Source organism: Hippoglossus stenolepis, chromosome 3 (genome assembly GCF_022539355.2).
Source record: "Hippoglossus stenolepis isolate QCI-W04-F060 chromosome 3, HSTE1.2, whole genome shotgun sequence".
Taxonomy (NCBI): domain Eukaryota; kingdom Metazoa; phylum Chordata; class Actinopteri; order Pleuronectiformes; family Pleuronectidae; genus Hippoglossus; species Hippoglossus stenolepis.
In genome coordinates this window covers 23,410,259-23,426,734 of record NC_061485.1, presented here as the reverse complement: position 1 = coordinate 23,426,734, position 16,476 = coordinate 23,410,259, and the positions used below count along the sequence as shown (strand labels likewise).

At 42.9% G+C, this 16,476-nt stretch overlaps 1 protein-coding gene across 3 annotated transcripts in view; it reads left to right on the top strand.

Annotated features, from left to right (window-relative positions):
• cdh4 (cadherin 4, type 1, R-cadherin (retinal)) overlaps positions 1 to 16,476 on the top strand; it is a 210,489-nt gene that overhangs the window by 119,397 nt on the left and 74,616 nt on the right. For all 3 annotated transcript variants that reach the window (XM_035152798.2, XM_035152795.2, XM_035152796.2), the window contains exon 4: positions 14,816 to 15,042. In XM_035152798.2, the coding sequence (XP_035008689.1) occupies positions 14,947 to 15,042 (96 nt within the window). In that variant the 5' untranslated portion in view covers positions 14,816 to 14,946. The remainder of the gene's footprint in view (positions 1 to 14,815; positions 15,043 to 16,476) is intronic.

The following is a 16,476-nucleotide window of genomic DNA, read 5'->3' as shown; positions in this document are numbered from 1 at the left end:
ATTCTTTATAGATTAATGACTTGTCTCCGGCTAATGTATTTTTATCACAAGGTCATGAGTGATGTATTATCAGTTAATGAGAAATACAGAAATGTGTGGTGTGAGAGAGGAGGGCAGGAGGTAAACACACACTGAGAGACACACTCATTTGACCTTTCAGAAGGGTTTTGTCTGGCCTGCGGTGAGTTGTCCTGCAGTGATAAGAATAATGGTTTCGGCGCCATCGGCCCGCAGAGACTGACCTCCCATTCCCTCCTGGTAGATAGTTGAGCGGAGAGGTTCAGCCGCTCCTATTGTGCCTCCTACATCTCCAGCAGACAATGAGGCTTAGTGCAGCCCACTTAAGGGAGAGGCATATGCTCGTATCAAGGACCACTGCAGATTTCTCTGATAACTGTCACTAGGGGGCTTGGATAGCAAATGCTAGGAGGGACACAGTGATGGAGGGACAATGACACTCTGTATTACATTATTTATAAATCAAACTACATGAAAATTGTCTTTGGTGGCTTGAAAGACTTAACAGCATGTTCATGGAGTGATGTAATGTACCATTCGGCTGATGGGCTTTTGAGGCGCGTTGGATTCCTCCATTGAGTGTTGTGCTAAAAGAGCACAGTAGGAGCCCGCTGATATTTTTCATTATTTCATTTCACTTGAGGTCTGAGCTTCACTTGAAGCAGCGAATGAGTGTGAAAGGGTCCTTGTTGGAACCCTCCTGTCACTATCTCTGTGATCGCAGCGTTTACACAGTGTTAGGCAATGGGGGACATCAAACGTGCTAAAAAGGAAAAGTGGAAAATGTTAGGTGCACATGTATTAGTCATGTTTTAATTGATTTTCTGGAACAGGCCAGGGTGGCTTCAAAGCAAATAGCTGTTGAAAGAAACTCAGATTTGTTTTTTTTAAGAGAGGGCTGCACTCTTAAAAGCAGTTTTTGTACTTTCAAGTACCTGCACATAGACAAGCTCAAACTGGGTTTTACACTGTAATGTACTGTACAGTAATAATAAATAATAAATACAGCACGTGAGGCACTGTTCAGACCTGGTGTTCACATCTGTCCTGAGGGATCTGATCACAAGTTCACAGCTTTTAGTTTGTCTGTTCACACCTGGCATTAAAATGCCTCCTGAATATGTCTCTTGTTACCCTTTGTTGTCTGATCTCACTTCCCTGCCCTATATGCAAATAGACATGCATGTCATTTCTGTTTGAGAGAGAGAGAGAGAGAGAGAGAGAGAGAGAGAGAGAGAGAGAGAGAGAGAGGAGTCAAGAGGTTCTGAAAGAATCAATGAGTTGTGTGCAGTTCTGCAGCGTAGAAAGTGTGATCAGCGACTTAGAAAGAGTGTTGATATTGTGCCCACAAACAAATCAATGAATGTGCGCTGAGAAGCATAAAAATAGGTTTGATTCGTTGATAAACTGTGGAGGTCATCTAAGTGTTTTTTGCGTCTTCCAGCTCATTGTTTGGCTGCATGACCCACGTCCTTACTTTTGGGTTTCAGTCTTAATGCTCCCTCCAATCTCCCAAAAAAACACATCTGATAAAGTCACAGCACACCAGCTGCCCATCACCAAACACCAGAAAGATAAAGTTATAGCGACTAACTCGTGAACACAGTGGAACATTTAGCAGCTAAGACACTGGATATTTCCCAGGAGTTAAGACTAAAACAGATCTAAAAAAGAAGATTAGTAGCACTACTTCAAACTGCAATTGTTGCTTCATCTCTGCTGGATGTGTAAATTGGCAACCCTTGCTAGTATTGTTGCTATGTAGGCTCACCCCCCCTACTCCAAGTGACCATAAATGATACAAGGTTTACTCATTATTTTACACATTCCTTTCTATTTTCATTTAATTCCTTTTAGCTTTTTCTTTTGAAATCTCGTCGTACTTCCCCATTCCTCTAACTGTCTTTTTATTGGTTTGACACTAAATGTTAAATGTTTTCTGCTACAGCCTGAAGCACAAATGCATCGATTGCTGTTTTACTGTCCTTAGCTGAAGAACCAATTACCTTCATAGTGACGACATCAGCACCCGGCTCACAACAGTTTGTCCGTGCACTCCATGTACCCGTGCTCCTCAGAAGAACCTCATCTACTCTGGAGGAACCAACCTGCATGATAATAATGTCACCAATTACTCCATAGTTTCAGATGGCAGGAATTTGACTGAACAATCACTTCAACATCACTTCCACTACATGTTCCCATCTCAGAGTTTCCCTCCTTTCATCAGATGACTGGTAAGGCAAAGATCACTCCTTAAACAGAAAGAAGATGCCCAAATAAAGAGTAAGTAAAAGGACGCGGTGAAGCAGTTGCGGGTGTGTGATAGCAGTCGGTGTAGCTGACCTCTGAGATGGCCTTGATCTCCTCCAAGGGAAAATATGGATGAGTGTTGTCCCTGGTCTCGCGGCCTGGAGACTAATGGCTGGCCGTGGCCTATCGCTTGCCCCAGGGGGCTTTGGAGTAGAGACAGGATTAGAGAGAAATGGATGAGAGCAGCGGATAATGAAGGAGATCTGTCTTAAGTCTAATCATTGGCTTTAGAAGACATGATCTGGGCAGGAGAGAGGGAGAGGGAGAGCGGGAGAAGATAAGAGCTGCGTTTCTTGTTGTGATTCCACCTTTTATCAGGATTGAATGCCCAATATGTTTCCATTGTCAGAGGCTCAACGTGCTGTTTTATTCAGTCAAAGAAAACAACCCGCTCATCGATTTACATAAATGTAATGAAAGTGTAGTTCCACTAGACTCGGATAAGACACCTCATTATTGATACAAAGTGATATCACACAAATTCAGCATTGCCGTTCTCTCCGGCCTCCGTTCGCCTAAATTAGCCTGTCAGGCATAACAGATATTCCTGTTCCTGTCTAAGTGTATATTTGTAATCCTAATTAGGGCAATAGTGGTGGAATCAAATCAAGATGCTGAACACAGCGGCTAAACAATCACCGGGGAAGGATGCAAACACTTTTATGCTAATAACGGAAGGAGCGGAGAAAAAGGATTGGAGAGGAGAAAAAAATAGAGAGAGAAGAAAGGACTGCTGGTCAGCTCAGTCGGAGAGTGAGGGTGATGGAGAGTGACAGTTGAGAGAGAGAGAGAGATAAAATGAGACAACGGAAGAGGAGAAGGGGGAGAAAATTAAAAGCTGATTACCTTGTGAGTGAGTCTTTGGTGTCTCTGAGGAGCGGGGGGGAGGAGGAGGGGGAGGAAGCCTGTTTTTAGTTTTAAAGTATTTATTAAGGCCACTTCCCAGGGTAATCAAGCCAGGCTAAATATAACCGGCTACAGTCATAAACACTGGACACAGGCTGAAGACTGCCTCATGTACTGTAACTGGACTCATTTAGTCACTCAGCCAAAATGTCTCTCCCATTATACTCAGGTTATTTCTGCACCAGAACACTTACTGTAATAAAAAAGTGTTATTTTAGACAATGAGATATTAAATTGTCTAAAATTGTAGTTTTGCTCATAAAATCTGAAGTTTGTTCTCCACATTGTGCAATATGCGAAATATGGAGCAATGTGATTCATCGCAGAAAAATACAAAAAAACGTACTTGTGGAATAATGGGTTTTCATTACAGTCATTATACGGTTGAGTGAGAGTCACAGATATTTCCCAGAAGCCGCTTTCGTCCCCTGATCCTTGCCCCTAGTTTGCTCACATTCCCCTATTTGTCACTTGGCCCAGCTGAGGTCCCATCAACTCGCTTTCGGCTATGTGAAATTATTATATTGTACTGGGAGATAACAGACAGCGTGTAGCCTTGAGGCAGTCTCTCCGCTTCACCTCCTTAAAAAAGACATTGCTGTGATAAAGCGTGGCTTCTTCTCTGCTCACGCTAAATCGAAGGGAAGGCCTTGAAGGCAAGGTCTGGTGAGTGGGAGCCAGATGAAAGAAATAAAAGAAAGAATCAGTTGATATGTTTGTGTGGGCTTGTTGTGTCTCTAAAAGGAACATTTCTCATTACTGTTCAGAGAAGGGCCACCAGTTAAATCGGGGGGATTTGGAGGTGTTGCTGACATGATGTGATTTTCTGCCGAGGACGGATATTGATTAGGAGCCAGATTTCACTGACTCGGCGTTGTCTGAAATGAGTGGGTGGCTGCGGCTGGGACGGTCAGCCAAAAGGCATGCAAGAAAAAGAAAAGAAAAGTGGGTATTCATTGAAGTTCACTACACAGTACACATGAAATATATCCATATATAACATTATCTAGTTGTCAATAACTTCCTTTAAAAGTTGTGGTCATTTACAAACATGTGCCACTGTAGATGAAACAGTGTGAAATTTTCATATCACAATTATAGAGACCACATTTATCAGTATTATGGTATTGTGAACATTTTCATTGTCTGAAAAAGTTAATTTAAAGTGTTTTCTATATTATATTTTATGAAAATTAATTATTATTTTTATATTTTTTTAAAAATACAACACAATATCAAATATTTAACACTAATATTAAAGGAAACAGGCTTTTTTTAACACTGAATACATCTCCTAATGCAGGTTTGAATAAACACAAGCTGAAATAAGTAAATTAAATGTCCAAAGTTGTGCATATTGTTTTCTCAGAAGTCTCTGTATTTTTCTTGCTGTAGGTGCAAATGTCTCTCAACCTGGATATTCAGGGACATAACAGAGACACATCATTTCAGTCATAGAACCAGCTTGTCCAGGTCACTCCTGACGTGACCTTAAAGTTACAGTCAGTGTGTAGGGTTTCACAGGCTCTATTGGCCAGGATAGAAATATGTTTTTATTTCAGTATAATCACCTGAAACTAAGAATCATTGTGTTTTTGTGACCTTGGAGGTAACAAAGTCCTTTGTATATACATAGGGAGCAGTTCCTTATCCACGGAGCCTGCCATATCATACCTCTTTCACACAAATTACCGGGTTTGTGCTGAGGGACAGAGTGGTCGTCCTCCAACCAGAAGTTTGGCGGTTCAATCCGCAGTCTTCCCCATCTGCATGCCGAAGTGCCCTTGGGCAAGATACTGAACCCCCTAAATGGCTCCTCATAGATGTTGAATTCACTAATTGTCTGCCAAATGACATGTAATGTTTTTAAATGCAGGTAAACCCTCTAAAAAAGGTGCCTCAGGGCTGGAAATGGATCTGAACCTGATCTGACACAAATAGGCACAAAACACTGTAGAATACATTGTTTAGAATATATGGAGACAATCTTACCAAAGTTGAGTCAGTCTCGTAGAACAAAGGTTACATATTTTTGGAAGCCAGCAGTCTCTGATCACACATCATGCCGGCCCTTGTCCGGTCCATGTATGGACACATGGTCAGTCCTACACAAACAGCTTAACATACATCATGTATTTGACACAGAGGCCCATTACTGTAATTTCAGGTTGGCGCTCTGTGCCCCAACACCAGAGAGAGAGGATCTGTATCCATAGATCATTGTGAAATACATGTGGTAAAATGATAACTCAAGTCTCAAACAACTTCCACTTCCACAACTACTTTCCCATTTCCAGAAGAAGAGTTTGCCTCTCGGTTTTTCCTCCCGGTGCGTCATGAGAAACTCTCTCACCTCTGCTGTCTTGCCACATTAGCGTGTTCACCTGGCCGTCTCGTTTCCTTCACAGCCAATTGGAGTCAGAGGCGATAAAAACCTGTGTCTCCTGTGGAGTCATTTGACCCGGAGGTGAATGTTGATTAAATCCATTCCCATTAGAGACAAAAAACAGATGTTAGTGGGTTTCTTTGACCAGTGGAAAAGGGTTTTAAGACCGCCGTGTTTCTACAGTTGACAAAATGAGACAAACCAAGCTCAGGCTCTAGAGAGGGCCTTTCGTGCGTTTCTGTTACCTGAAGACAACTGTGCGTTAACCTACACACTGGGACTGTGAGGGGTGAGGCGAGGGGAGACACACTGGGCATTTAAAAATAATTAATCCTGATAGCACGTATCGAGACCCACTTGTGCCCCCTAGCTGTGGTACTCTTAGGAGATAACTAATTCATAAACAAAAACCACACACACACACACACACACCACACACACACACACACACAAGGCACTCACACTACACACGTCCACACAGAGGGTAGAAAAGCTCCTGGGCTGAATGGTGGTGTATTAATCACACTGACGCCTGGCACTGCGATCTGTGACCCAGTCTTTTAATTGCATCCGCTCTGCTTTGCTCCCTCTCTCCCTCTTTATCTTGCCTCTTTCCCCTTTCTCATTCCTCAAGCTTCCTCATGCCTGCGCCCATGAGAGCAGGCTAATGCAGAGATAAGAGCAGAGGCCGGGGATGTGCAGAACCCGAGTGCTCCGCCAATAAGTGCCCCGGCCAAAACTCACAGGACAGCAAATGCAGCACATTAACACACTGAGGTTCAAGCTGTAAAGTGGAGCTACGCTTCCTGTGTAATGTGGTGAAGTGTGAGTGATGTGTTGTGCACAGACAAACAAATATCTGCGGGGACATTTTTATAAACTATTGAAATACCATGACAACCTTTGAACAGCCCCCACAGAGCACGTGGCCCACACAGCATCCTGTATTTATGTGGTTACAAACATCTGCAGTGTAAAGACTCTCTGGGTCCTGACAGGCTCAAACGCAGGAGCTCTTCCTCTGTACTCTACCTGCACAGGAAGGGGGGTGTGAGAGGGAAAACAGAGGTGTGATGGCAGAGGGAGAATGTTGGCCACATGGTTTTGACAGAGCACTAACAATGTGACAAGTTTCCATTCAGCCCAGTAAGTGAAGCGGCACCGGATAACAAGCGTGTGGTGTTGAAAACGTGGAACATGAGCGCTGACGCACACAAATGCAGGTTGACAGCACCTTGTCTTCCCACGCACACGCACACGCTGCTCCGAGGGCGCAGGGAGTCGATGACACCCATTCCCATTTATACATCAGCTGTAATAATTGTATATGCAAAGAGCTCGTGTCACACACTCCCACTCCAATGTCCCTATCCTCTCTCACTTTGTCTCTTTATCTCTCTTACTCTGGCTGCCTTGCATACATGAGCACACACAGCGACACACACACACACACACACACACACACACACACACACACACACACACACCACACTTGAGTCGCAGTGGTTTCCCTTTTGTGAGGGCGAGCTGTCAGAGGGAACTGTGTGGGCTTTTGTTAAAACAGAGAACTGCAGAGGCAGAGAAATTCATTTCCGACTGCGGCAAAAAAAAAAAAAAAAGATCCTTTTTAGGAAAGTCACATTGTACCTGCAGTGTTTTAAAAACAGCAGCATGTAAATTGAATTAGTTATAAGCATTCCTGTGGGGGCACAGTGGGCTGGATTTCAGAGGAGTTTCAAGGGTTTGGGATGTACTGCATGGGGCGCCCCCAGGTTTGACTACAGATTCACAAGATGCTGCACTTCATAGTTATAAGTGAAGATGTCAGAAAATGGATTTTACATCTTTACTTGCCAGCCGCCCATTCCACTGAAGCTACTTCACCACCCACTGTGTAAAGTGTAAACTTTTCCCATCTCTTTTGCTTCTCCTTGGTGAAAATAATATTACAGCTCAAATGTCTCCTTGAAGCGATCTTGATTTTTGCTACAATGTCACTGTCAGGCGAAGACCTTCCACTCTGAGACTTTTTCACATTAATACTTACAGTGGAGTATTACACTCACTAGTGTGAATCCGTGTAAGTGTTTGGCATCCAATCTTAAAACTGTTTCTCTAGGTCTTAAAAACCTGTCATTATGGGGATGGAACTCTGGGTTTTTGTTTCATGTGGGATTTAATTCCCTTAGTTTGCAAATTATACTTCACTATCTCATTTCACAGAGCTACATTTGATGTAGTTTATCTGTGAAAAAGGATTCAGCCTATTGCAAGTGACACTTGTTATCATAGTACTTAAAAACAAATGCATCCCAGCATTTTAGTTTTCCTTCTTAATGGTTAAACCACTGCTGCAGTTTATAATGAAACACAGTCACTGTGGACTTATAACTTCTGGGACATAACCAGAACTTTAACGAATCCCACAATTCAAAGCCATATTATTATATCCCAGTGCTTCTTTAACTGGGGACCGTGAAAAAAAAGGAAAAATAATACAAATATCTCGGTACGAAAAAGAGGTGCCACTTGTAGAAGACGAAGATGTCAACTTGGAAAGAAGATGAGATTTAGGGCAGACGCCAGTGTTGTTGTGCTGTATGCAAAGATGTGATTTACGCAGCGGAATGTAAACATCATGTCCTGCCATGTTCTACCTGAGGAGCCACCCCAGGCCTGAATGTTCTGAACACTTTCCTGTGTCTGTGACCGTGTCTGACCTTGACAATCTCCTGCTGTGTTCCTCATATGATCTCTGAAAACAGCTCAAGTTAAATGTGCATGACTTATGTTGGGTAAATGAACACAGAGAGAGTTGCTGGTGCTGTTGCTTTGACTTGAAACAATATTTTTGTATTAGTTTCTTGCTGAATCATTGATAATGACTGATCTGTGGGGGGTATAAAGGCTGAGAAACATTGCTGCATGCGCACATATCGGTCCAAAGTAAAAATCGATCCCAGTCGTGTTGATGCTGAGATATTTCACCACTCTTTACAGCCTCTTACATATGTTCTGTATCTGAGCGGTGCATGTTTACTTGTCAGTGGGCTCCGTGCTGCTGTCTGTCACATCCTCAGCCTGGCAAAAATACTGTTATTTGCAAATTGTGTGGGTGGCGTTGATTTTCCTGTTGGCTTGAGGAAAGCAGCGGGGCACCAGAGGGGATGTTTATTTAACACTGTGCCACAAGTGCGATGAATGGCACTTTAACAAAAGGAGCTGCATACATGTGCTCAGTCTCATTTATTTACCAGCTCCACTAAGTTTAAACCCACTGACACTTAACTTAAACTTTTCTTCACAACTGTGCTATTTAGCTACGGATTGTTTGCGGTCTATATTTAGCTGTCGTAGCTTTATTTATAAACCCTCCAAATCACAGAAACCGAGCATTTTGCAACTCATTAAAACAGATCAGATCAGGAGGAGAAGCGATGAACACAAGATGAGAAATGCAGAATAAAAGCAAGAATCATAAAAGAGAGGTCTCAGTTAGAATAGTAAAAAAGGTTGTTACATGAAAGCACATCTAAATAAAAACATCAGCTAAATCATAGAATCACTTCCAGCTATAAAGTGTAACTGACGTGATCCTGACCTTTGTTGTGATATCTTCTTTTTTTTGTCCTCTTGTCGCTATTTTGTGCCATTTTCTCAGCTCACTTTTACAGGTGTAATAACTGACCCTTCAGGGTGCCCATTTTTTATATCTGGCTGTGCCGTCGGCTCAGACTGGCTGTCCTAGTTTGCATGGGGGACAAAGTGCCTCAGTCTGCAGGGATTAGGAGGAGGAGAAGGAGGAGGAGGAGGATAGATGAGGACAGGTGCATGGGGAGGGTTAAACAGGGAGGAAATAAGGACAGAAAGAAAAGGAGGAGCTGTGACGCTTGAGAACGGGGAAGCCGAGAGAAGACGGTAAAGGAGACGAGGCAGTGACAGGAGGAGAAGAGGGGAGGTGTGCACGGTCGACAGGTGGACACAAGGCGTGGGCGGATGCAGAGGGATGAGGGAGGCAGGCTCCATGAGGATGCACAAAGCAGACAGAGTTACAACCTGCCATCTGCATTATGCCCATGTAATATTTCCATACAAGAGCTGCTTTGGCCTCCTCCAGGGTATTGTTGTGGATCTACAAGCAGGATGAGACAAAGGGCATAAGCGTGTCTGTGTATAAGTGTTTGTGTGTGTGCATCTGTGTGTGTGTGGAGGACTCGGTGGTCGGCGGTCACGGCTGCTTGCCCGCTCTGTTGTAGCCGTGTCTGTGCTGCACTGTAGCCTATCTGTTGGACAGCATGTTCTCTGCCGTACGAGTCCAGAGAAGAGCAGCCGAGCAGAATGACACCAGCCTCAGCAGCCTGCCAAGCACCGCTGTGGATGGCAGGACACACTCTGGCACACAGAGACACAACACACACACACACACACACACACACACACACACACACACACACACACACGAGCATGCATACTCGTATTCACTCAGATAATCTTATCAAGGAACACACATAGTCAGAGCCTCACACATACGCACATTTTCGCATTTCTAGACTACACAATAGAAGAACAGAATGCATATGCAGTAAACACACACACACACACACACACACACACACACACACACACACACACACACACACACACACAGTCATGTCTGCATCACTTCAGAGGACATTACATTGACTTACATTAACTATAGTAATTCACCATGGTTACTACTTGCCCTACCCTAACACTTCCCCTAACGTTAACCTAAACATAAACTTAACCTAACATTAAAACATGTCTTCACCTTAAAATGCAATGATTTACATTATGGAGACCTGCTTTTTGTCTCCATAAGGGAGACAAGTCCCCATAATTTGACTGTGTAAACAGATTTCATGTCCCCACAACACGGGTATTGCCTGGACCACACACATGCGCGTGCACACACACAGTGTGGTGGTTGAATATCCCTGATATTTTCCACATCAAGGTAAAGCTCAGGGACACACGCACACATTCAGACATCCATATAGGAAAGGAAAAGGAAGGAAATTGACCTTTGAGTCAGAAGTTTGTTCTCATTACCAGCCAGGCACAACATTTCATATATTTTTTACACACATGTAAGCTGTAGGCTGCAAGGTCTTGTAAACTTGAGCAGCGCAGCAGAAATATCAACCCAAGCTTGTTATTATCAATTAAGAAACATCTCCAAGATCAGACACCTGCGCATTTTTAAAAAGCTTTTATATCATCTTGCCTGGAAAACTGCGTGTAACTCTCTTTTTATCTGCTTGAATTCCTACTCAGTCACTCAACTGCAACTTATCCAGATCTCTGCAGCCAGATTATTAACTAAATCTAGGAGATTTACATCACCTCCGTTTTGGCTTCACTGCACTGGCACCCCATTCAATTAGATTCGATTTTAAAGTTGTATTAATCACCTTTTTGGCCATCCACACCCTGGCCCCAGGATATGATAAAAAGCTTTCAACTCCGTACAGCCCAACAAAGGCCCCTAAACTCAGCTGGCCCCTCTTCTCTGGAACAGCCTCGACTCAGAGGGAGATCTGCAGAATCCACTGTCTGACGACTCACCTCTACTACATGACCTACACTTTGGAATGTCTTGTCTAAGATATTCCTATTCTTGTGTGTTTGACTTAGTTTTATCTAGTGAGTGTATTTAACTTTTTTCGTCTTCATAAATCAAGATATTACTTGTTTACGAATCATTTCTGTACTTAAATGAGCTTTTATATAAATTCAGAATATATTCACTTCATATTAGATTATCTTTTAATTGCATTGTACCTCAGTTCTTGAAACACATTTAATTTATTTATTTATAGTCATTTTTTAGCCAAACCTCTCTTATTTTATCCTTTTTTATGTATGACTTTATGTACTTGAGCATCCATTTGTCCAAAATGCTGATTTTGTATATCTTATAAGGAGGTTTCATGGCTTGCAGATTGTTACTCTCCTTTTACTTGGAAAGTACTGTGTTTTCTAAATCAGTTAGAAACTTGTTGAAAGAAGCTAACTTTGAATAACAGTCTATGGAGAGGCCATACCATCGCTTTGGTTGTGACTTAAGGCTGAGTGGGTCTATTGGCTTCGAGTTGTTGAAATAAAAAAACAATTTGTTCAAAGCTTTTTTTGACAAATAAGTAATATTTATAAAAGATGGCTGGTGAATGAAGCTGCCTGTAGATGTCTGGCAGCAGACTGGGATGTCCTTCTGTCAGTGTCAGACATTATCATTGAATCTGAGCATCTATAAATACTGTCTGTAATAAGATGTGCACCGACAAATGAATACAGACGCTACACGATGTGTCGGGTTGTGAAATTATTATATGCAGAACTCAGTCTTGCCCTCTGTCTGTGGTGTTTCAGAGGGGCTGACCAGGAGATTAAGTCCAGTGGCAGCATTGATTGAAGCTGCGGTAAAATATGGATGTGATTTTCTTGATTATGACATAGTTGAAGGACTGTGGTTTTACTGACCTTCAGGGCCGTCAGCTCAGAAAATGCCCGAGAGCCTCATCTTTGTTTATTCATTTCAAGATCAATTTTTCATACAAAGGGGAGCTGCAGTTGGCCAAGCGTAAGATGACAAAAGAAGTTACATGCGCTGCAGAACAATAACAAGAAATAAACTCAGATTAGTCATCAACAGTGTCACTGTTTCTTTCTCTATGATGCGACAGCAGTGAATAGACTCCAAAGCATTGTTTGTGCATTATCTCTCCTTGTCTTAAAACTTTTTATAAGGCAGTTAAAATTGTTCCAATTAGTGTTTAGTCTTATAAATGTTGTGATATATCTCTATATCTTTTTTTTTTGCATAGCACAGTATCTGCTGCTTATCTGCCGCATTCTTTTATCCCACCATCTCCCTCTCTCAGACATCCGCGCATAGTTTCTCTTTCAGTATCTACTCCCAGCGTCTCCTTCTGCTTTCATCTCCATTCAGCAGCGTGTCAGATGAGATCCCAGCACCTGATTTGAATGTGCTTTGTTAACAGGATTTTTAATGAATAGCGGAGCCTTTATGAATACCTCAGCACTAAATATGTGTGTCAGGAATCGGGGTCAGGGTCCCAGACTCTTGTGGGTGCTAATGGTAAACGGAGAGCCGTCCTCTTACAAAGACTTTGCACAGCGGCGGCGCCTTGCAGACCACCTCAGTTCCCATGCCAACTGGCACCGCCGCAGCACGCGAGGCAGCAGACAGTCCCACAGACACCTCGCTGGTTTTTATTGCAGAATTAACATCAGAACTAATAGAGGTGAGGAAGACACATTACCGAACTGGCTGTACTTTGAACTTAGTCCTACACGTATGTGCACGCAGGCGGGAACACGCGCACGCATGCACACACGCCTTGTTTCTCCAGCTGCGCCACAAGAGAGCTGTCTCTAAGTGACAACAATTAGCCTGCTCAGTTCAGGCTAATTGAAGTCATTTACATAATACATGCCTGCCATCACAATTCATCTGTGGACAATTCAAGCAGGTCTGTGTCATGCTGTCACAACCTAATGTTAACCTCCCCTCCCCCTCCCCACGCCTTGATAAATGATCCCCAAAGGAAGAACCATAATGTGGCACAAAGCTTATCACTCACAGGAGGACGTCCTCCGCGGGGCTGAGGTTTATTTTTTTTACAATGAAAATATGGATTGCGTTTGCCAACACAGACAGATGCGCACATTGTCAAAACTGTGTTTACCATCCATCCCATTACGCATGCAATTACTCAGAGGTTGAAAACAAGTGGCCTCATTTGTGGGATGCTAAGCTGCAATGGCTGAGGAGATCTAATTCTTTATTAGCCCGTTGTTTGGGAGCGTCTCTTGACAGGATAGTGGGCGATGAATTAAATAGATGGCTTGATAAAAAGCTGGCTTTGCAGAATTTCGTCATGCTGGATTTTTGGGAGAGAGAAAAGTCATGCCGCCATCGCTCATAACATGAGATCTGCTGCTTCTGTGGTTTATGAAATCAGTTTGTCTTTTTGGCATCAGAGTTTGTGAGATGAGATCAGAGCACACGCATCTTAACTCGGGGGGGGGGTAGGGGAGACAAGAGGTGGTGTGTGTGTGTGTGTGTGTGTGTGTGTGTGTGTGTGTGTGTGTGTGTGTGTGTGTGTGTGTGTGTGTGTGCGTATGTGCATGTGTGTGTTGTGATGTCATTGCATCATGCTTTGAATCATAAGATAATGATTCATCGAGTGTTGATTAAATTTGGCAATGGGATGAAAGGATTTTCCAAATGATCGTGTCTGAGAGTCTGTTTTGTTTGGTGTATTCATGTCAGCTGTCACTGGAGAATCTGCACTGATGCACTCAGCAGTCCAACACTCTCTCTCTCTCTCTCTCTCTCTCTCTCTCTCCCTCCCTCTCTCTCTCTCTCTCTCTCTCTCTCCCTCTCTCTCTCTCTCTCTCTCTCTCTCTCTCTCTCTCTCTCTCTCTCCCTCTCTCTCTCTCTCTCTCTCTCTCCCTCTCTCTCTCTCTCTCTCCCCCTCTCTCTCCCCCTCTCTCTCTCTCTCTCTCTCTCTCTCTCTCTCGTCGTCCAAACCCTTTAGTGTAAAGACATCAGACATCACATGCCCCCTGTACCCAAACCACCCTCCCACACTTTTAATACAGACACATGTGTGACTTAACTAAATAGCAGTTTGTGTGTGTTCACGTGCAAACACGAGATTCCTCACACCCCTCTCTCTTTTGTCTCAGTCAAGCAGAAATTTCCAAATGTCATTCAAGACTGTGCTCCGTGTGCTTGGCAGCAAAGCATGCAGCGCCACTGGCCCAGTCAGCCTAACATGCTTTAGACCTTCTTTTCATGCTTTCCCTGGAGAAGCCAAGGGAAATTCTGTTTTGACATTGCTATCCGTCTAGTTTGGGGAAAGAATGATATGAGAAAGAATTAGCACCACCCCCCCTCCCTCGCATGTATTCTGGTTCAGGAACAGATAAGTAGTTTGTTTTGCCAAAGACGTCAAAGCGGGGAATCACAGTTGACAGCAGAGGGGATGAGATATTTCAAGATACGTCGTGATGGATGCGGGTTAATCTTAAGCCTGCCAGATGTGTCAAGGATTTGCGAATACCTCATGGAGTAAATCTCACTGTGCTGCTTTCTGATTTTGTTCCCCCCCTTTGCCCTTTTTCTGTCTGTCTCTGCAGTGAAGTTTGAGGATTGCCAGCGCAGCAGAGAGGTGGGCTTTGTCAGCAGCGACCCCAATTTCAGTGTGAGACCTGACGGGGAGGTGTATGCAGAGCAGGAAGTGGCCAACCTGTCAGAGCCCGTCCAGTTCATGGTGACGGCCCGGGGGCTCCATGACCCACACATCTGGGAGACCACCGTTAAGCTGGCCTTGGCTGGACACCCCCATTCTCTACAACTTACAAAGGTAATTAGACTTGACGTAACTCGATGAATGCTACTGTACATCACAGGGGTAAAGTGACGGAAATTATTCTTCATGACTTGATAATCAAATAATTCAATTTTATTAACCGGGTTTCTACCACTAAAATGTCTGTTTTACCATTATTAGAAATTATCTTCACTCATCTGGCCATTGTCTCAAAAAACAGTATTTCGCTTTAATTACCCAGGCAGCAGCGACCTGCTATATTCTAATTTGTCCTGCCATGATTTCATAATAAAACCAAATTATTTGTGACACTTCTCATATTAACGTAATAGATCTCTAACCTGCCGTTTTGCTGGATTGCTGCATTGTATCGCAGTGTGCAGCGCCACTGGCTGCATGCTTGAGCGGCCGTCCATAAAGTTTTTATTGTCCACACAGTCAGACTTCATAGTTTCAGCTGCAGTTGTGAGTGTACCCGCAAGTGGCAGCGATGCAGCTCTCTCTCTCTCACAGGGGAACTTGGCTTTCACTCTTTTGTACCTATCAATCGGAATCTGTGTACGTTCACCCCCCAAATTCTTTGGAAACGCTGGTGGTAAGGTTATGTACGGTTCTGCCGTTGTAATGAAATCATTTTATATGGCTAGATTGTAATTAGGTTGTTTTATTTTTAGATTACCATAGCTAATTTGGGATCTGGTTCCTGATTGGCTAAGTACCGCATTTATAAAGCTCTGGCAAATCTTATAATTCTTGTTTGCTCCTTTTTTGTAAGCAAAGGACAATCTAGAAGACATTAAGGCAGCAGGCAGCTCATTTTTAGCGAGCGCTGATTGCTGGTTAAAATGACAAACGCCGGCATAAAAGGCTTCTGTCGGCTTTAGCAAATTAGTATTTACTCCACAATGGCTAAAATAATGTGTTTTACTATTGTCTGGTTAATGTGCTCTCTGCATGGCTACTCAGCCACAGATCATCTTACTAATTGCATCATGTCCAGATGCATATTATAACAATATTTGAAGATGATCGGCTTACTAATTCTGCATCAGGACGTCAGTATTTGGATCAGTTAGTAATACGTAGGTATCACTTGTTACTTTAGTGTATGAGATGCATTTAATCAACATTTCACACAGTGTCATCTGCTGTATCATCTCATATTTGTAGAGTTAAATATTTTAAAACTTGGTGGCCAATTAAAAGTGTTTCTGCCTAATCAGCAGCCAACAAATGATGATCACAGATCCTTGCTTTTGTTATTTTCAACTTTTCCTACTTGTAAATGTTGAAAGTGAAAACTAATTATATTTGATAAGAAATTATTCAAAGAGGATTTAGATTTGATGAGAAGAGTTTGAAACTGGATTTGGCTTCAGTACACAGCTATTAAAACCCAATTCAGTTTTTTCTTCTGATTAGACATGCTTCAATTTTCGGTGCAAAAAGACTTAATAAACAGATTAA